We start from the raw sequence: 20,077 nt of genomic DNA, 5'->3' as shown, positions 1-20,077 counted from the left end.
TTTCTTTCTTTCTTTCTTTTTCGTCCTTTTGGTCTTCTCTCTGTATGGTGGTCTTCCTCTGCATTCATTCCTTTGCGCTCTAATCTTCGCGTGGATCTACTTTTCGCTGGTATCCCGGTTTTTTGTTTTGGCTTTATAAAATTCTCTTTTAAATCTGCCACTCCCTCGTGCACTTCCCAACGTCTGCCTCTAATTTCAGCATAGCCAAATTTTAATTCTCCATTCCCTTTCATCTTTGGCAGCTCTTCGCCAGGGGCCTGGGCCTGTTTGATACGACGAATTTTGAAATCGGCTCTGGACCCTTTATATCATGTAATACCTAGGTATGTCCATGCCCTGGGATGGCAACATTACCGCAGACAATTTGTTTGTTTGTGACCGTGGTGTGACAAATGCAAATCATTACATAGTCTGGTCGCGAGCGACAGGATGTTAACGAGGAATCTGCCTCATATCGCAATCTCGGGATAGGAGGTAGAAGAGAACCCGTCGGAGTTGGAATGAGCTCAAAAGGCACAGCTCCATGAATGTATGAAAACATATAGATTGTCAAGATCAGATCGGTGTTTGGATGTATGGGATGTGAACTTGGATACCTATTATAGTGAGGGACTCGACCCTCCCCTATGTATGGACCTTGTCCTTTCTGTGAATGGACGATTCCCGCTATGTAAGCATGAGGAGCGAAGTATGCAAGTCGTTAGACACAGGGCGAGATACAGATTGAGACTATCCACTTCTACACCTCTCCGAGTTCACTTCCGAACAAACCTTCCTGGATTCTTTTTCATGTAAAGTTGAGAACGAAGCTGAATCGGCCCGTATGCCTGAGAACAGCCTTGAACCTTCCCCTCTTCGCTATGTACAAGACTTGATCCCCGTGTGACAAGGGTTAGCCCGGAGTGTTAGTATATTATGGCGCTCTTGGTGTAGAGCAAATTAAATCAATCACCTCTTTTGAATGGATGGTCTTCTCAAGTTGGTGTTATGTTGACACCGAGCCTCTTCAAGATCTGGCGGGTGGGGTTAGAGCTGGTTGGAGCACATAGTTATGAATACGTGATTGATATGATGGCTCATTTCGAAACAATGACAATGTCAACATAAACTCAAGATGCATGCTATCATGCACAAAGGTGCATAATCGTCCTGAACCCCTCGTAGTCTTTCTCAGCTGGTGGGGTTTCCCCGCTGATCTTCATGCTAGTGATCAGTAATCAGTCTGAATAAAAACTCGTTTCAACCGAGAATTGCCTTAAGACCAAACGGATCAACCATGGGTGTTCATGTGGTTTCAAAGCTGGACAACCGCCAGCATGCGAGCTTCGACCTTGACATTCCTGCTCAGCGTGAACGATCGGACTCTTCGGTGAGCATTCGCACGCAACTGATCAGTCTCACTTCAAACAACTTGACCTATGCCCGGATGGGTGGGCTCTTGCGTTGGTACGTTGCCATTCTCTATCCAGACTAGATGAGACAGTCGCAAGACGACATGAAACGAGATTCTCACCACTGGCAGGTGGGACGCATACCCCGTATCTGAAGACTATCCCGCACCATACAACGACCCATCGGCATGGGGGATCGTTCCAGCCTGGGGTTATGCAACGGTGGAAGAGACAACGATTCCAGAATTGCCCAAAGGAACACTCCTTTACGGATTCTGGCCGACGACCAGCACATTAACCGATCTCAAACTCAAACGCGGATCACCAGAAGGCCACTGGATCGAGACCAGCGACCACCGCCAGCAACTGATGCCGCTGTACAACCGCTACACGGTAGCTCCGACGTCGAACTCCATCTCCGACCTGACCACGGCGCTCAATCCCCTTTCGGATTCTGCGCAGAATGAGCTAGACCGCTTGGCCTGGACCACACTGTTCATTGGCGGGCTGGCTGGGTTCGTTCTGAGCGAGTATGTTTTCTCGTCTGACCCAAACCAACCCCCCATCCACCCACTGGGAAACCAAGCTGGGTTGCAGTGGACCCTATCCGACGGGGACTTGTCATCCGCGGTCGTGGTGAACCTAGCCGCGTCGACTAAGACGGCCCGTGTTTTCTCATCCTACGTGTCGCGAAAGCCGAACGGTTCGGCACCCCTTGGCTTGTTGCAGGTTACATCAGCTGTGTCGCGCATCGAGGAAGCGGATCGGATTTTCTCTACTTCTGTTCCTTCTAAGGTGGTTGGGTATGGAACTGTTGGTTCTAGGGAGTCTGCGGAGTGGCTGGCTAGCTGGAAGCCTTCGAAGATTGTTATCATGGACTTTGGGGGTCGTGGGAATTCTCTCCATGACACGCTCTCGCTGATCAAGAATCATGCTGAGTTGCAATCTTGCAAGGTTGTCACGGTCCAGGTTGGCAGTGAGCAGAAGGTGTACTCAACGGAGGAAACTATTGCTGGGAGAGCAGCGGTGGCAGAGCTTGGAAAAGTTCTATTCAACACTTCCGGGGTTCAAGATACGATCCTCGAGTCTGTCGGTGCGGAAGCCTACTTCGCAACAAAAAGTGCACAGTGGGAGAAATGGCTGGATGTGCGACATTTGAGCGAGCCAGGCATGAAGATTGTGTTTGGCAGTGGTGTCTCTGGTGCCGGAGGCGTCGAGGGAGGGTGGGAGAGGCTGTGTCATGGACAAGTAGGGGCTGAAGAGGGACTGGTCTACAAGGTGCAATGAGACTTGGAATTCGACATGAATTAGTTTCATTAAAGCATCTGACAGATGGAATGAGAGGAAATTTGCGAAAAGGAAGCTCTTAGCCCTTGTTCCAAAAATTCAGTGAAGCTGACACAATATCAACATCGGGGTAGATAAAAGAGTCGACACAAAAACAGTCCAGACTCAAACAGACTATACGATCTCTTCATATCGAGGAGCAGGATCCACCGTGTGAATACTCACCCTTTCCTCACTTGACGATCGCGCAGAATCGATCTCTGCCCGCACCAGATGTTCACATAGATTCATTTGCGTAGCTGCCGATACTACCAAGTCCGAAAAGTGGTCGCTATAAGCCGGGGGAGGACTTTGGCTTCCCTGCATGAGTTGGATATCCTCCACATGAATGGATGCACTGTCTCCAATAACATTAGGTGTCATATAAATCTTCAATGGCATAATTTTTGTGATCTAAGTTTTGTCAGCTGCATGTCGTGAATCTTCGACTAAGGAATTTTTTTTTTTTTTTTTTTTGCATACCTCAGCTGTTACGTTCCCTGCCTCATCGTGGAACTCAGCAGTGATAGAAAGCTCATGGGTGATCTTGAGGTATTTGGTAGATATACTCTGCGAGCAGGCGCCGAGGCTCTGAGGCAGAGAGACGGATGTGGTGAAGCGCCATTCAATTTCCGGGCAATCATCTCCCGGAGACTCATCCTGTTGGGAGAAATTAATGGTCTTGGAGAGAACAGGTTGAGTTTTTGCTGCAGTGACAAACCGCATGTTGTATCGCACTGATTCTGCAGCAGTAGCTTCCAACAGTGCAGTTTGTTTCTCAGTCACTTGGATTGCAACAGTGTTGAGCTTGGCATATTTTAGCATCGGGGCAAACCAACATTCCACAGAAAATGTGCAACCAAATGGAACGTTCCGGTCAGTGATGGAGAGGCAATACTGGATATTTTCATTGGAGTGACCCTCGAGAGTCTACTTTCATCAGCCATTTGTATGCCGCAATATGCACCCGATGTAAAGTACTAACCAATGGGCAATATGGCCTTAAATAGCTTGTCTCCAAGTCGGAAACTTGATAAATCCTAACTGGCTGTGAGACCACAAAGTCGCTTTTGAGGCGGCGCTCGATGATGGCCTCTACACGATATGTGTGATATTGATGGTTTACACCAGTCGCCGTATCAAGAATCTTACTTGGAAGCGGAATATCGAATAGAAATGCGTGGTCTCCTGCCGGCATTTGGAATGCGTTGAGCGTTTTTGAAGCAGCGAGTGGCTGTTCTCGCTCGAATGTGATCTGCTCGCGACTCTCTGATCCAAAGAGTCCCTCGATAGGGCTATGAATAGAATTAGTAAGATATTCAACGAAATACGTTATGGGAGTCCTTACACTGTAAAGATCCCCCTCAATCTCACTTTGATACTCTTGACTGAGACAGTTTGTGCAAGAGTGAGATTGAGTCTTCCTGTTACAGAAACTGGGTGTCGATCTTCGGAAATGAAGATGCATGGTTGATCCAGACTAGTGGAACATGGGTTAGGTCACTATCGGAAAACTAGCATCAGGAACATTCATACCTCAACTCAGAACGGGTAATGTGTCCACGGAACATAGTCAACTGTCCAAGTAGTACTTAACTTGATAAAATTGTGAGTTTGATACAGAACTCAACTTCCTGTGAGCTGGCCTATTTAAAGCGGGGGAATCATGGCACATTGTGTACTTTTATACTCGTGTACGCGCAACGATGCGGGCATTCCTAAACGGGGTCGGGGAGCTGATTTCAAGGTCTCAAACCCGGACAAACGTAACTCTTCGCCACGGACAGAAGTACTTGCATTCTTTTGAAGCTGTCGTATTACGCGTGTGACAACAAGACGCGAACGGCTTTCAAGGTCAGTTCTTGGTTTTGTTTTTCTGGCGACTTGACTGGCAGCATTCCTTGATCTATGATGAACATCTTGTCACAATCATATGACGGCTACTTCTTCAAGTATTCGATCTGTCATAGTATTTGAGCCTTAGCATATTGCGAAGAAGCATGCATCTTACCTACTATTGGTTTTCATGCACTTATATTATGCATGTGAACGTTTCTGCACCACAACGCTAACGGTAAAGGTGTCGCCGAAAATGGCAATCTTTCATAATGTTGAAAGTACATCCGAGTGGATTAGGGCATAGCAAGATAATTAAAGTGGTAATTAAATGTCGGGCTTAGTATCTTTAATCAAACTTGCTGAGTCGAAAGGTCCCAAAAAAAAACGCATTTAAAAGGCTCTTGATACTATTGAACATTTATAGTTGCTTATCTCCCCATCTAGAAAGCCTAAATTAATCGATCACGAAAGTATTTTAGCATCTTCAAGATTCAGAGACAATACCTGCTCTATCCAAGTCTGCAGTGATGGGCCCATATGTGCAGTAGGGCCCGTTATTCCGAAGTGGAGAGAAGAAGAACAGTTAACCAATGAACTGAGAACCCAGGAACGCCCGTGGGCGGGAATATAATTGACAAAATTTTTGAAGTGGCACGCACACGAGCCTTTAGAAATCGTAGGAAAACAACACCTTCATTCAGCACTGTAATCCAGTATGGCACCAAAGAAGGCAGTGGAAGCGCCGACGAACAATGTCGTCGCCTTCGGGCGCGTCAAGTCCAACCTCAAGATGGGCTGTGTCGGCCTACCGAACGTGGGCAAGAGTTCGCTGTTCAACCTCATGACCGAGCAGAACGCTGCGGCAGAAAATTATCCATTTTGCACGATCGAGCCAAATGAAGCGCGCTGCGTGGTTCCTGACCCAAGATATGTATGTATTTTTTTTTTCCCATTTTCCGGTTTCTCTGTGGGTATAGCCACGTGATGAATCTTAGCCCTCTCGGGAGGCTCTTTCCCTTTCTGGTCACTTCAATGTCACTTCAATACAATGAGCGCCCAACTAATTCTGTGGGATAGGACTTCTTGTGCAAGGTCTGGAACCCACCGAGTAAATACCCGGCGTACTTGCAGGTTACGGACATCGCCGGACTGATCAAGGGAGCGAGTGAGGGAGCCGGCTTAGGAAATGCTTTCTTGAGTCATATCCAGGCTGTGGATGGCATGTACCATGTTGTGCGGGCGTTTGACAACGATGAGGTTCTTCATGTGGATGACTCCGTTGATCCTGTTCGCGACTTGGGTAAGAATCCCGCACCCCCCTCAGGATGCAAGAGAAATAGACGCTGATGGTGCTGCCGTGCAGATACCATTCAGAGCGAGCTGTGTAAGAAGGATTTGGATATCCTTGCCAAGGCTAAGGTGGCCGAAGAGGCAATCGTGCGCAAGGCTGGTGGAAAGTTCAAGATGCTGCCGCTGTTCGACGAGACAACTGCCAAGATCAAGGAGGTATGCAACCAGCTCTCTTTGGACAGACGTGCGAAACATAGTTTGCTGACTTTTTTTTATAGCTCTTGGAACAGGACAAGCCTGTTAGAGATGGAGAGTGGACGACTCCGGAAATCGAGTTGATCAACGAGAAGGTATGTTCGGGATTCCACAATGCTCAAGAGACAATGCTAAAAAAAATATCAAGTTGCGCCTCATCACTACCAAGCCGGTGATCTACCTCATCAACCTTACGATGAAGGATTACCTCCGCCAAAAATGCAAGTACTTGCCCAAGATCGCGGAGTGGGTTAAGGCCCACGGCGGCCAAGGCACAGACATCATCCCCTTCTCCGTCGAGTTCGAGGAGAAGCTGTGGTCCCTGAGGGACGACAAGCCAGCACTCGAGGCTTTCATGGCCGATATTAAGGTCCAGAGCCGCTTGGGAAAGATCACTACCGAAGGTCTGTCCCCGATGTCCGCATCACCTGCTGTACCCAGACTAACCAGTCATGACAGGCTTTACCAAGTTGGGCCTGCAGTACTACTTTACTGCTGGCGAGAAAGAAATCCGCTGCTGGCCTATCAAGCGGGGAACACTAGCTCCGCAAGCAGCAGGTGTCATTCACGGCGACTTTGAGCGCGGTTTCATCAAGGCCGAAGTTGTGGCATACCAAGACTTCCACGACCTCTGCAATGGCGAGAAGTCGATGGGCCCAATTAAGTCTGCTGGAAAGTACAGACAGGAGGGCAAGTCTTACGTCGTTCAAGATGGTGACATCGTGCACTTCCAGTTCAATGTTGCACCGCCCAAGAAGAAGTAGAGACTTCAATTCAGAGTTCCAACTAGCGACGGGTTGGGGTACAAAAATTCTACTACTGCTGTAGTGGAACGGGGGCAAATTTCATTGTACTGTTGAACTTGTTTCAATAGATACCCTTCGATGACTAGCAAAGATACCTTATGTGATCAGCCTTGTATTTATTTGAGAACCTCTCACTCTCGTGCAATTTCTGTCAACTTAGATCGTGAGGAACAAATTCGAAAACGAGCATGTTGAGATCTAGTGACAAGTAATCATTCGTGGAGTTTGAAAAAGCGACATCAAGGAAATTGCCGAAAACGATATCCAAATGCACAATGTCAGTAGCTGTTAAAAGTGGGGCGCTATCTACTTCAAACTTGGAATTTGAAACGACCCCAGTCGATCATCAGGCAGAGGGTGTGTGATCTGATACCCTGAATCAATCCTTGTCGTCACATACGGGATGTCGATAGCCGAGTGGGGTTGCAAAATAAATGTGGAAACAAGTGGCTGTGTAGATATATGACTCAATTCATGGTGAGTTTTTGGTCTTGTGATGTTGATTTCTGGACATGTGGAACATTCTTGGCATATGGTAGGTCGGATGTTGTTCAACACACACTGTTCTAGACGAGTTTTCATAGTGGCCGACCACCATTAAGTGTTCATTTACTCAAGACATTGATGCAAATGGCCGTGTGGCGCGTATTTGACAGTTTGCTTTCTCTCAGCTGTACGTGACCAAGAAGAGTGAGATGGTGTAACCGATCATGGGAAACGGCAGGAAATCCCGAATATCATGACTGCAACTGAGCAACATGATGGGCTTAAAGGATTATGTCCGTTTTTTTACGCTCGTGGCCGTGATCAACCTGGTAAGCTAAGCTGGTAGAACGTGTTGACAGAATAATGACAGAATGGTGAGCAAGCTCGAGGGACTATTTAAGTCGACAACATTGCGATAGAAGTTTCCACAACAAACAGGTCTGGAGGCATGTCCCAGGCCTCAGAATTTTAACAAAAGAAAGATCAAATTCACTCTGATCCACATCTTTCATGTTCGGTCGATAGAAGTACATCGCTTCCCCAAGCTTACCGGCAATTCGAAGCCATACACAGAACGGCGATCGAAACATTGAAATAACATGTTCCACCGTTCGTGCAGCGAAAGAAGCACAAAGATTTGGGTTGCAAGTCCCTTTTTCTCGGCCTTTCTGGTGAAATTTTGCATGGTTTTGGTGTAGACAATGCTGAATTTGTTCAACAGAAGGAGGTTTGAACCGGGGCCAAGGCATAGGAGAGGCACTGCACCCCGGTCCTTCACCGCAACACGACAAATGACTTGCACAAGCCGCAGGGACTACCCGCTTTGTGCTCGGCTCGAACACTGTAATAGTCAAAAGGAGGCATTAATGAATGTCTGCGACAAAAATTCTTATCTGTGAATTCGGTATTTTGGGGGCTTTGTGGTTGTTGTATTTAACATCCGGTGGAGAATAGGCTTCGCTCCTGTAACCTCCTAGGGAGTGTAGGACATGCCAAGCTATGGAGTTGTGAATGTGTTGTGCGGCCACAGAGGGCAGTTCTATTTACATGAGTTGGTGGAGTCACCAACTCCCAAAAAAAGATGATGTGCATCATCCGTGAATCGAACACGGGCCTCGTCGATGGCAACGACGAATTCTACCACTAGACCAATGATGCTGCTTGATATAATTCAAGTGGCAACAAATTATAATGACTTTGTCGTTGCTCACTATGTCGCTCACAGCTTTCATGAGACATATCCCATCAAGGCTCTGATCTTTACTCTTGCGTGCATTCTGTCAGACTAAATCACAATGTATAACATCCACTCATCAAGGGTTGGATGTCAGTGGCGCTCTTTCCAGTTTTTCTCGGATTTCTTTTTGGCGGGGTCGTTTTAGTACCAACAATCCTACCAAATCCACTTCTGCCTGTGACATAGGAAGACTAAGAGCCATGTGATAATTTCTAACTTGCATAAATAAAGTTCCCACGAACGATGGTTGGTAGTAGATCGGTTCCTTCAAAAGCAACCCAACAAAAATTGGAGACAAGGGCAGTGTTGAAATCCCATTGTGAATAAGTGCAAACGAAGTTCGGCCTCAGAAAATAAACGAGAGACTTGAGATTGGACATCTTATACATTATACCTTGAACGATCTTTTCAAACATGGGATTGGAGATAATCCGAGATACTATGTTTAGTCAATCAACATTATGCCTTGGTATCAATCCTGATCTTGCGCATGAAGATGTAAAGATTGTTCTCACGAGTAAAGTCAACCAGTCGCGACAATGGCACTCATCGGAGAGCTCTGAGCCACTCTGAAGATGTCTCTCCTGTGATTCCTATGGATGATAATAAGCGGTTGTAGTATGCATCACACTCATCAAGGGTCCAGAAATCCACGGCACTGGGCGAGCCACTCTGGATGATGACTCGGCTAAGCAGAGACATGTCCGAATAGACATGGATAAAGAGTGAGGCTAATCCAGCCAGTTTACCAAAGGCCGTGATAGTATCTGGGTCCTCGCCAAATCCTACGATGGGTTTGTGAATCAAGCGAAAACTAGTGTGTTAGTCTCACATCTCATACTTGAAAGTAGGCTCGCCATTCTCACTGGCTTTTTCTAGTAGATCGTGCTAAGCGGAAAACCCCTACCAGTTCAACTATCACGCTATTGACACAGTCACTACATGCATAGACTCGTAGGCCGCTAGCTCGCTTATCTTCGTCGTGTTGTAGAGGGCGCTTGGATGGCCAGTGGAAGTTCGAGTGGTTGTCATGGCAGATGCATCAGGGTTCAATTAATGACTATTGACCTAGTAAATACAACAGCAGCCTGTGAACTAATTTGGAAGTTTTTTCACACTATTTGTAGGTTAAGCGCCAACTTTAGCCGCGTAGATTATATCTTAACCGTTGAGTAACGTTGTTTTTAGCGTTCAGTGACCAATTAAGTCAATGAGATTGGGGGGATTTCATCTTATCATCATACAATAACATGGGTATTTTCTATGACAAACTTCATTATAGATATGTTACATATATATCCATAGAGTTGCAGGGTCACCTGGAAAGACTTCACGTTGATCTCCACAAAAGAGAGTGTGCTGCCTTGTGTTGCCTAACGCTAACCCAGGCAGCAGCCTCATTTCTGCCACATCCCTCAGGCCACAACACTTGACTGAGCAACAACCTCTCATGTTTTGATTTAAAAGGCAACTTGTTTCTTCCTATTTCTTCTTGCTCTACCTTTCGATCACATCCTATCTCATTTCACTTTTTTTGAATTGCTCCCACCTGGGTTGCTCATTCTCTTATCTTGTACACCTCAACCTCGTGCTCAACCCTCCCCTCATCAACCTTTACATGCTACATTCCTAATTTCTACTCCTGTATGCCGGTCCTTTTTTGCACTTGAAAAACATCATGTCAAATCAAGGCTTCAAAGCACTTGTCATTGCTGTGGGCGGGACCTTTCCCAATCTTAGACAAGGTATGAGCCCCCTGTTCGCAAGGCGGTTTTTTTTTTTTTTCTCGCTCATATTTACCACAAATTGTTTGCTTACCATTCTACTCCTCCTAGCGGATCTAAAAGCACTTATTGAGAAGAATGGAGCGACCTTCAGCACGGCAGTTACAGAGGATAGTACCCATCTGGTGACTACTGAGAAGGATGTGGAGAAGGGAACTACCAAATGTGAGTGCACAATCGCAGGCCAAAGAAACATCGGAGGTTTGAAACCCCTGTGTAATATTTCAATGGTCAACACTTTACCATCTCAGCACCAATAACGGTGGCATATCGCGTTGGGGATGAAAATGACCATTTTTGAGATGTTTTTGGCCCTTTCAAAAAACCTCAAAATGATAGTCCTGGACAGTGCTTTATGACAAGGAGCGGAAGATGTCTCTAACTTTCGAGGTTTCAATGTACAATCTTTGGAGTCTTGTACTGATCAATCGACTAGATAAACAAGCTTCCCAGGTTGTCAATTGTCACATTGTCCCACTTTCGTGGCTTCTTGACTCAGACCAGGCCAAGAAGCCATTGCCGGAGTCAAATTATTCATTTGGGCAGGCTGAGCAGGCGTCTAAGTCAGACGAAGACACAAATACCAAGGTTGTGGACGCCAATGCGTCTGTTCCTATGGATAACAAGCGTACCTTGAGGAAACGAGCTGTGGATGCGGTTTCTCCCGAAAATGATGCTGAAAAAAAGACAAACGACACCAAGAAGAATAGTGCAAATGGTAAAGCTGCCATGGATAAGAAACTTACAACCAAGAAACGTCGCGCGGATGAAGATTCTGGTAAGAGTGGTTCAAACAAAAAGGCAAAGGACATCCAAAAGACAGCCACAACGGCGATTAATGTCCCAATTGACGATGGCTTCGAGGAACTGGGTAAACTCAAGGGTGCGTCTGCAATACAAGAACTCAGGTGGGAGACAAACTAATCGCTTCGAAACAGACCCAAAAGTCTACATTGACAGTGCAGGCCTCATCTGGGATGCCACCCTGAGCCAGACTGTGGCAGCCAACAATGCCAACAAGTTTTATCGTGTTCAATTGTTGGCTGGTGCAAACTCAAAGTACTTTGCATGGACGCGCTGGGGTCGAGTTGGGGAGCATGGGCAGTCAGCTTGTCTCGGGAACGGTCATTTAGCAGACGCAATGCAGCACTATGAGAAGAAGTTCAAAGACAAGACCGGCCTCAAGTGGTTGAACCGACTCGATATTCCTAAGCACGGAAAGTACACATTCCTTGAGCGCAACTATGAAGAGGACGACGAAGGGGAAGAGCAAGTGAAAGCGGAGAAAACTATGAAGGAAGAAGACGACATGCTGCCCCAGCCTGAGAGCACTTTATCTGAAGGGCTTCAAAACCTCATGTCTTTCATTTTCAACAAACAAAACGTTCTCGACACATTGGCCGCAATGTCCTACGACGCTCACAAACTACCGCTGGGGAAGCTGAGTGACAGAACTTTGAAAAGCGGATTCATGGTTCTGAAAGAGATCTCCGAGCTCATGATTACACCTACCTTGGCACAAGAAAAGTATGGCCTACCATACACTGATGCCATAGAGACATTGAGCAACCGATATTTCACCTTGATACCCCACGTCTTTGGTCGCCACCGACCCCCGACCTTGAATACGAACGCACAGATCAAGAAGGAAATCGATTTACTGGAGGCACTGACTGACATGGACGTTGCGAATGAAATCATGGTATCGTCCAAGGAAGACGATGACACCCACCCATTGGATCGCCAGTTCCAGAGTCTGGGCATGGAGGAGATGACAGAGCGTGAGTACCAATTCCCAAGCCCACCGTATCTCACGAAACTGACCCCTCCCAGTGGATCATAAATCAAGCGAGTTCGTAGAACTCGAGAACTACCTCCAGAACTCCCGCGGCCAGACACATAACATGAGCTACAAGGTAGTGAACATCTTCCGCATCGAGCGCCAAGGTGAAAATGACCGCTTTAATGCCTCCCCCTACGCCACTATCCCAAACAGCGACCGCCGCCTCCTCTGGCACGGATCTCGCAGCACAAACTTCGGTGGTATCCTCAGCCAAGGACTGCGCATTGCACCGCCCGAAGCACCTGTCAACGGATACATGTTTGGTAAGGGTGTGTATCTAGCTGATACATCGAGCAAATCCGCAAACTATTGCTGTCCCTACAACAGCCGGGGGATGGGATTGCTTCTTCTCTGCGATGCGGAGCTCGGTGCGCCCATGCTGGAGCTTGAACATAGCAACTACAACGCTGGCGAAGTGGCGCACAGTGAGGGCAAGATTGCGACTCTCGGCAAGGGTTCGAACATTCCTGGTGGGTGGAAGGATGCTGGGTGTTTGAATCCGTCTTTGCAGGGTGTGACAATGCCTGATGTGGCTATGGGCATGACCGAAGATCCTCAAAGTGGTTTGTACTACAATGAATACATTGTGTACGATGTTGCGCAGATTCGACAGCGATATTTGTTCCAGGTTAAGATGAACTGAGTGGTTTACTTTTGCGTCATTGAAGGATTGATTGGGTTAAAAATTCGGGGAGTTCTTGAGCGGGAGTGATAGTTTGTTGGCTTATTTGCTGTCTTGGAGCCACTGTCATGTATGATTGAGATTCTAGTGTTTACTCAGATATGAAAGTGATCCAATTGTGAATCTTAGCCGGAGTATTTTCTATAAGCAGATTAGCTAGATCTCTATGGTTCTTTAAAACATCTGCAGCCGATTCTTCTCGCAGGTCACGTTCTGATATATTTTTAATCTAAGATACCTAGACATCAACAAGGGCAGTTTGGCGGAGTGGTCTAACGCGATTGACTCGAAATCAATTCTCTTAGGAGGCGGAGGTTCGAATCCTCCAGCTGTCGTTTCTTTTCTTTTTGGTCTTTTTTCTGCAAATGAATCAAGGTTGGTTGCGCAAAGCCCACCAACATTTCTCGGTATTGTTTCTCAACGGATAAAAAAAATCTTCACCAGGTCACAAATTGTAAAATTAAACAGGTTGACTACGCACAAGTATAAACACCCATGGTCCCGGCACACGATCATTTGGGATTCTGCTGGTCGAATTTACTATCCAAGATTCGCCGGGTCGCTATTATGGCCTACTTGTCATGCCAAAGACTGCCTTACTTGATAGAAACCAGCCTTGAAACTCACGAGCTGATTTCTAACGGGTGCTTCAGATATCTTGGGCGCGTTGTGCCCTTGGTGAGCGTTTGGTAGGCGGTAGAGCCGAGATACGGACGGTGCACTAGGTGGGTCTCACGGGAGTTTGGACTTTTGCGTCCTCCGTGTTCCCTGTATCTATCTCTATGGTGGCAACTTCATACAAAAGAGACTTGCACCCTGTATACACTACTGTCGGTTTTTCTTAACCCTTGGACTAGCTTGGGTCACGGTCAGGTTTGATCAACTGGCCACTACCAATTATCTCAAACACGTAATGTAGAGGTGTAAAAGGTGTCTAAAGAATGAAAAACGATATATATGTATACATATTGTGGGGGTATTCATCTACCATCGTGTAATTAATGATCCACACGAGGGTTGATACCAATAATCCCTTTGATCCCTATGAATACCCCCCAGCATTCTTCTATCAAGTCGAAGGGTTAAAAAAATCGAGGTTGAGACTATTTTACGTGTACGTATATTCTTATGGAGTTACCATGTTAAAGCAACTTGCCCTTACAATTTGTGATCAGGTGAGAGTTTGTCATCCGCTGGAGCAACTAATACCAAGTGGTATCGGTGTTTGTACAATTCTAACCCCTCGCAAAGATTTAATCTACGGCTATGATCTCCAGCGTGATGTGTGTGCGCTTCAGGTGGTGATTATCTACCAGGAGGCGAGACCGAGCGCTCACTGTTGGTCTATGTGGACTATCACCGCAACTTAATATGTAAAACCCGCTTTAAAATTAGTGACCAGGACATGCTCGATATCCCAACGGGTTAATTCAACTGGACAGGGGCAGAGGCCAGAATTGGCCTCGTACCAGGCGGATGAAAAGAGTGGGAGGTAACTATCAACCAACAGAAGCTGATTTCGAGAATCCGTAGTCTCTCTGTTAGAATAGTGGCTGAAGCCTTTCTCGACACAATCGCAACCTAGTTAATTCCAACACTCTGTATCAAAATAGGTAGCTTGATTCAACGAATTCCGGGGTAATGCACCGCCTGAATACGGAAACTCCCAGTGTTAGTCAGCAATTTCCGCACTGGTCTGTATCTGGATAGATTAGTCAGTTGACGCTAGCCTATTCAGAACTAGCATGGCCTATGCGTAGGCCTCGGACCTGGGGTGGCATGCCGAATGCCCAGAACCCGACGGTCATGCGGCGCAACACATATTGATACAATCAAACTCTCTACATCTATCAATTCAATCGAATCTGCACAAGCCCCCATCCAACCTCCTAAACATCCCAAAGGCAAAAAGCCGAAACGCACCACAACCTACCAAGATGGCCACCACAATCCCAACCCAAACCCCATCCTCCTCGAGAAAACCTCAAATCAGCGTAATTGGCTCCCTAAACATCGACTTCGTAACAGCAACCCCGCGCTGCCCAGGACCAGGCGAAACTCTCACAGCAACCTCCCTCACGGTCTCAGCAGGCGGCAAAGGCGGAAACCAAGCCGTAGCCTGCGGTCGCTCCTCCTTCACATCGCAAACAACCCAAGATGTCTCCATCAACATGATCGGTGCCGTCGGCGCCGAAGACCCATACTACACGACCCTCCTACAACCGGCACTCGAGAAATCCGGCGTCGACACAACATCCGTCGAACAATCGACCGTCGCGCAGACGGGCTCGGCAACCATAATTGTGGAAGAAGCTATCGGCGGCGAGAACAGGATACTCGTCGTCCCAGGCGCCAACCATTCTGGAATTCTCAGTGATGTCGGAAAAATCCTCGCTGCGCTACCGAGTCACAGGTCTACTCCCGACGTCGTCGTGCTGCAGGGCGAGATCCCGCGCTCCACGACACTGGGCTTGCTGGAGTACTTCAATGACGTTTCTGCCGAGGACCGTGCGAAAGTGGTTTTCAATCCCGCGCCCGTGTTTCCGGAGGGGATTCCGCTCTCCGCGCTGCGCGGGACTGCTGTGCTGATCATGAATGAGACGGAGGTTGTCCAGATGGCGCGGTCGATTGACGGTCTTCCTGTTGGGGATGTTGTTGAGGGGGATGATTTACGGCCTGAGGAGTTTGCGCCGCGGTTCCATGAGCGTGCGGGCGTTGAGATTGTTCTTATTACACTGGGCGCGAAGGGTGTTTATTTCTCGACCAAGACGGGTCGCGCTGGTATTGTTGCTGGGATTAAGGTTGCCAAGGTTGTTGATACTACTGCGGCGGGGGATACATTTGTTGGGTACTTCGCGACTGCTGTAGCGCGTTTCTTGGCCTCGGGACGGGGCCTGGTGGCGTTTGATGATGAGATTGAGCGGGCGGTTTCGAAGGCGAATGCTGCTTCTGCTCTGTGTGTTCAGCGGCGAGGGGCTATGCAGAGTATTCCTTTTGCATATGATATAGAATGAAGGAATAAACGAGAGGATGTAAACCCGGTAACTATTATCTATGAGAAACCGCGTTTTGAGTATAATAATGAAATCATAGTATCGGTTTCATCGTCAAATTCCTCGTATCGCGCCAGATTCCATACTACTTGAACCGCCTCGATCTTCTCGGTTTGTCATTCGAAACTTTACATGAGACATCGTGTAGAGTAGACCGGTCCATGGTTAGAAGGCATTGGAAATGACTCGACAAATTTGTTGATATTCAAAAAAAGGAATCTGTCAACCAGACAAAACATTGCATGTCAAACTCCCCGTCCAAACTCATACTGAGGGCTGCTTTTTTGAGAGAGGCCTTCGCTTCTACATTCGGCAGTTCGTCCGTCTAACCAAGGGTTCACCGTATGCTTAATTTAGTAATTGACAGGGTCTCATTATTCTAGATGATTCCCTCTCCCACCAGCGCTGCTCCGAGAAGGATAGTCTCCTTGTAGATGGAGATACATGCATAAGCCCAAGGTTATGTTTTCTCGAGACTGGCATTTGCTCCCTTTTTATGCCCCGAGTCCATCCACAGTATCCGCTAATGTTGTTCAATTACGGCCCAAGTGAGACAATCCCATGCTGAGCCAGAAACTATTCGCACTGAACGAAACATCAAAAAATTCCACGTCAGAGATTGCATCTGATGTTGTCCGTTGCATTCTTTAAAGCTTTCCCGGGTGGACGTATTCGTGGCTTCGAGTTTCTCGCAGAGCTCCACGTGTGCTTTGTTCGATTTCTTTATTCACATGTTCAGGGTCGTTGTACAGTCTGCACAGCATTTCGACTGGACCTGCATCCCCCCATCTGTGACCACGAAATAACAACTTGTAGTTGGTTTCACTATTCCTCATCATCACATCGAGAGTTCGATGGCCCCAATATGTGCTTGACAGGAAGGAAACGACAAATCTGCACCGGAAGTAACTTTGTCAACATTCAAATTGTGACCAAGTACAATGTTGAGCCAAAACCCATTGTTCTAGAACCCGCTTAAACCGTTTCAAATTACTGCGATGTAGGAACACGAGGAACGAAGTCAAGCAGAAATCGCGCTACCCTTCTTGTAAAGCTCAGCATCCTGATCGCCTAGTTTGATCTTAAAACGCGATCTAAATCTTTCAGAGACGCGCCCTTGGTCCTAGGCAGGAAGATCCAAAATCAGACAATACCGGAGGCAAGGAAAGCAGCGAAGAAGACAAAAAGTACACCATTCACAGTTCGGGAGAATAAGGGGAACAAAGAATGCGATGGCAAAAGAAACCTTTGATCAGAATATACCAGTTAGCCTTTGGGACCATAGCTCTCAGAAGCAAGGTCGGCACTCTCCAACTGCGGTCCAGCCGGCTGCTATATCGTTATAATTCAGTGGTTTGATTGAGACATGTGTGGATTTGAAGTATGACTGGTCGATTGGGCTTTGTCGAGACAGATCTTGTCTTGTGTTGCAAGTAATTTGGACTGACTCGAGCTCGGAGAGGGCCTCGGATCGGTGCATCGCTTGATTACAATGTATAACACCAATTTCACAGTTTGTGTGACCTTTTCTCGCATGTTGCTTGCCGGTCGTTGAATTGGGGTTCAAATATCGTAGGGTCACAACCTCGTCGGAGCAATTGTAATATACTGAACCGTCAAAGAATTGGAACTGTATCATCCGAAAACCCTCCAATCAAACCGGAGATTATCCCCGGTTCATACCTCCAAGCCCTCTCAAGATCTTTGGGTCGCCACAAAGCACCCCACCCAGTCGTGCACTCTATTTGATATTGAACAGCCTTGCAACCTAAATAAGCTCACTATGATGGCTTGGAATCTTCCCCGAAATCTAAAGCAGATGAACGGCATGACTAAAATCCCCGCCACGAGTATTTGTCGAGGAAATTCCACAAAGCCTGCGAGCATGGCAAATAGACACAAATTGTGGCTTGGAAGGAGGCGGTCCCCTCTCAGCAGGCCTCATATCAAGCATCATCATAGACACAGCGAGATACAGCTGATTGCTGGAAATAGCCGTTCATTGCGCAAAAAAGAATCCTTGGAAAGATCCACCCGCTGCTCATCTCTATAGTCTTAATAGGCAGCATAGCAGGTGGGTGCTGCTCAAGTCAATACTGCACCTCTTATAAAAGCCGACTCCACTATTCTGAGAACGGACGCGTATCATCAGACACCTCCCTCAGTTCCAAGAACCGCGTTCGACGACAGCAAAGGTCGCAAGCCTTCGCGTAAAGACAAACCGTTTAATTAGTCAGCGGACGTGCGACCCTTCTTGCAAACCGAGGTCGAAGATGACATGCTCCTGCGCTTCTTTCGAGGAAGCCTGCGGGATGGCGAGGACCGGATCTCCAGCGGGAGGACTACACTCTCCACGCAATTGGGGAGAATCACACCACACAGGTTCATGTGCGCGTAGCACTAGAAACCGGCTTGCAGGTGTCCATCCGAGAGTCCACTCATACTGAGCGAAGTCGAAGAGCGTGGCGCAGCCCTCCATAGCTGATGAGGGACTGACCTGAACTAATTGATACTGCATTCCGTTTTCTCTCCGCGTTTCTTGATTAAAGAGGACCCTGACCAGGTGAGCTTGAACGGATGGTAAAGTGTTGGCGCTTCTTGTTGAATACATTGTTCTTTGTAGGAATCTCATCATTTATGTAGAAGAATTTGGCTTCATCGACAGCCTCCGTCGGATTTGGTGGGTCTTGAGGCTGAACTGCCCCTGAAAATTTGGGGGCCATTTTCATCCCCAAAGACTTGGCAGTGAACCCTAAATAATTCTGGCTTGCAGTGGGGGGGTTTTTTTTTGTCAAAGACACCACCCCTCTTACCCTTCACCTCTCATCTCTTGCTATTTAAAACAATTGCTTTAACTCTTCTTATCCTCGTTTTCCAATTCTCAGAAAAATGGCCGTCACAATCATGATCTTTCGCCTATTCTCGTTGTCTGTTGCTTTGGGCCAGGCAGCTGCTACCTTCAGTCTCAATACTTCTGGTCCCAGCTGGGACTACACAACCAAGGACCTAGCAGACACGACGTCACAGGCTTGCAAGGACGCCTATAGCACCAGCATCAACTGCGATGAAACCCTCCTCAAGATCGTGGCGTCTATGGATCCTGACTTCAACCCGCAATCTTCAGACTTGCAGGCCATGTGCACCACCACATGTAGTGATTCATTATCCCAGTACATCACGGGTGTCAAGGCTGCGTGCGACAAGGATGGCGATCTAGCCGGGATTGCCAGCGGGAGCACGTATGTTTACCAAGCTCCCGTGGCCACCGTGGGCGAGGTTTTCCAGTACAATTACGGCCAATCTTGTGCCCAAATCGGGTGAGTTCTGATCATAGTGATTTTCCCAGAGTGTATGTGCTTATTTCCTGGCAGGTCTGATTACTGCCACTTGACCTATCCCACGAGCGACGATTGGGCCCAAACCGATTTTCCATGTAGCGACGAGTGTGCAGTGAAGTTTTTCCAAAACGCACACGAACAACCTGGTTCGGCATATTTCTTCAGTTATTTTGCTCTTGGGAACCAATCCTCCTACTGGGAGGATACCTTTGCTGGTGGTTGGGAAACTGTGGTTCAATGCGGCGACGGTGGAAGCGATGTGAGCTCCGTTGGCACGAGCGCAAGTTCGACGACCACCGACATCGCTGACAGCGCCCTTTCAACTAGCCTAATTAGCAACAAAGCGGCTATCTCTAAGACCTCGACGCCAACTGCAGCGATGACAGCCGCCACGCCAGTTCGGTCTACCTCTGAGACTACTTCAACTACTGCCACCAGTGGCGCTGCGAGGCTCAGAGCCTCCTTTTTGTTTTTTTAAAAGTTCCTTGGCGTAAAGTTTTATCTTGTACATATTCTAACGCAATCTACCGATGAAAATTTAGATCATCATATTTATTCTCTTCGATTTATTAAGTTAATGATCATCTTGTCAGTACTATGACAAGTCTGGTACCGGATGGATAGAGATGGACCTTGTCTTGGAATAAAAAGAGACATGGATCAAGTTTTTCATTTAAAATAGCTGGCAGGATTGAAGGTGTGGATTTTACAGCCCAAGCTCTGGCTGGCTCTTGTTTAACACGTTCG

At 47.3% G+C, this 20,077-nt stretch overlaps 7 protein-coding genes and 2 non-coding genes across 9 annotated transcripts; 6 read left to right on the top strand and 3 right to left on the bottom strand.

Annotated features, from left to right (window-relative positions):
• Window positions 1–1,276: 1,276 nt before the first annotated feature.
• Pdw03_5209 (uncharacterized protein) lies at window positions 1,277–2,678 on the top strand (the record flags this gene model as incomplete). Its single annotated transcript, XM_014683601.1, has 2 exons — window positions 1,277–1,446; window positions 1,523–2,678. 2 exons carry the CDS (start codon window positions 1,277–1,279, stop codon window positions 2,676–2,678), a joined length of 1,326 nt encoding a protein of 441 aa, XP_014539087.1.
• A 174-nt stretch (window positions 2,679–2,852) lies between these two features.
• Pdw03_5208 (Arrestin-like, N-terminal) lies at window positions 2,853–4,288 on the bottom strand (the record flags this gene model as incomplete). Its single annotated transcript, XM_066100982.1, has 5 exons — window positions 2,853–3,131; window positions 3,201–3,647; window positions 3,703–4,012; window positions 4,066–4,197; window positions 4,254–4,288. The coding sequence occupies 5 exons, from the start codon at window positions 4,286–4,288 to the stop codon at window positions 2,853–2,855; spliced, it is 1,203 nt and encodes a 400-aa protein (XP_065957922.1).
• A 983-nt stretch (window positions 4,289–5,271) lies between these two features.
• Pdw03_5207 (Obg-like ATPase 1) lies at window positions 5,272–6,865 on the top strand (the record flags this gene model as incomplete). Its single annotated transcript, XM_014683603.1, has 6 exons — window positions 5,272–5,487; window positions 5,634–5,856; window positions 5,920–6,062; window positions 6,125–6,196; window positions 6,250–6,505; window positions 6,561–6,865. The coding sequence occupies 6 exons, from the start codon at window positions 5,272–5,274 to the stop codon at window positions 6,863–6,865; spliced, it is 1,215 nt and encodes a 404-aa protein (XP_014539089.1).
• A 1,615-nt stretch (window positions 6,866–8,480) lies between these two features.
• Window positions 8,481–8,551, bottom strand: Pdw03_tRNA178. Its single transcript has one exon. It is a non-coding gene; the product is annotated as a tRNA-Gly (tRNA).
• A 1,757-nt stretch (window positions 8,552–10,308) lies between these two features.
• Pdw03_5206 (Poly(ADP)-ribose polymerase PARP, putative) lies at window positions 10,309–12,900 on the top strand (the record flags this gene model as incomplete). Its single annotated transcript, XM_014683605.1, has 5 exons — window positions 10,309–10,375; window positions 10,466–10,579; window positions 10,851–11,297; window positions 11,353–12,195; window positions 12,248–12,900. 5 exons carry the CDS (start codon window positions 10,309–10,311, stop codon window positions 12,898–12,900), a joined length of 2,124 nt encoding a protein of 707 aa, XP_014539091.1.
• Window positions 12,901–13,192: 292 nt separating this feature from the next.
• Window positions 13,193–13,274, top strand: Pdw03_tRNA190. The gene has a single exon. It is a non-coding gene; the product is annotated as a tRNA-Ser (tRNA).
• Window positions 13,275–14,876: 1,602 nt separating this feature from the next.
• Window positions 14,877–15,953, top strand: Pdw03_5205 (Ribokinase; the record flags this gene model as incomplete). Its single annotated transcript, XM_014683606.1, has 1 exon — window positions 14,877–15,953. The coding sequence occupies one exon, from the start codon at window positions 14,877–14,879 to the stop codon at window positions 15,951–15,953; it is 1,077 nt and encodes a 358-aa protein (XP_014539092.1).
• Window positions 15,954–18,225: 2,272 nt separating this feature from the next.
• Pdw03_5204 (uncharacterized protein) lies at window positions 18,226–18,471 on the bottom strand (the record flags this gene model as incomplete). Its single annotated transcript, XM_066100981.1, has 1 exon — window positions 18,226–18,471. One exon carries the CDS (start codon window positions 18,469–18,471, stop codon window positions 18,226–18,228), a length of 246 nt encoding a protein of 81 aa, XP_065957921.1.
• Window positions 18,472–18,881: 410 nt separating this feature from the next.
• On the top strand, window positions 18,882–19,808 carry Pdw03_5203 (ADP-ribosylation factor-related protein 1; the record flags this gene model as incomplete). Its single annotated transcript, XM_014683608.1, has 2 exons — window positions 18,882–19,309; window positions 19,364–19,808. The coding sequence occupies 2 exons, from the start codon at window positions 18,882–18,884 to the stop codon at window positions 19,806–19,808; spliced, it is 873 nt and encodes a 290-aa protein (XP_014539094.1).
• Between the last annotated feature and the right edge of the window lie 269 nt (window positions 19,809–20,077).

Source organism: Penicillium digitatum, chromosome 6, assembly GCF_016767815.1.
Source record: "Penicillium digitatum chromosome 6, complete sequence".
In the NCBI taxonomy this organism is placed as follows: domain Eukaryota; kingdom Fungi; phylum Ascomycota; class Eurotiomycetes; order Eurotiales; family Aspergillaceae; genus Penicillium; species Penicillium digitatum.
This window is presented reverse-complemented; position numbering and strand designations above follow the sequence as displayed.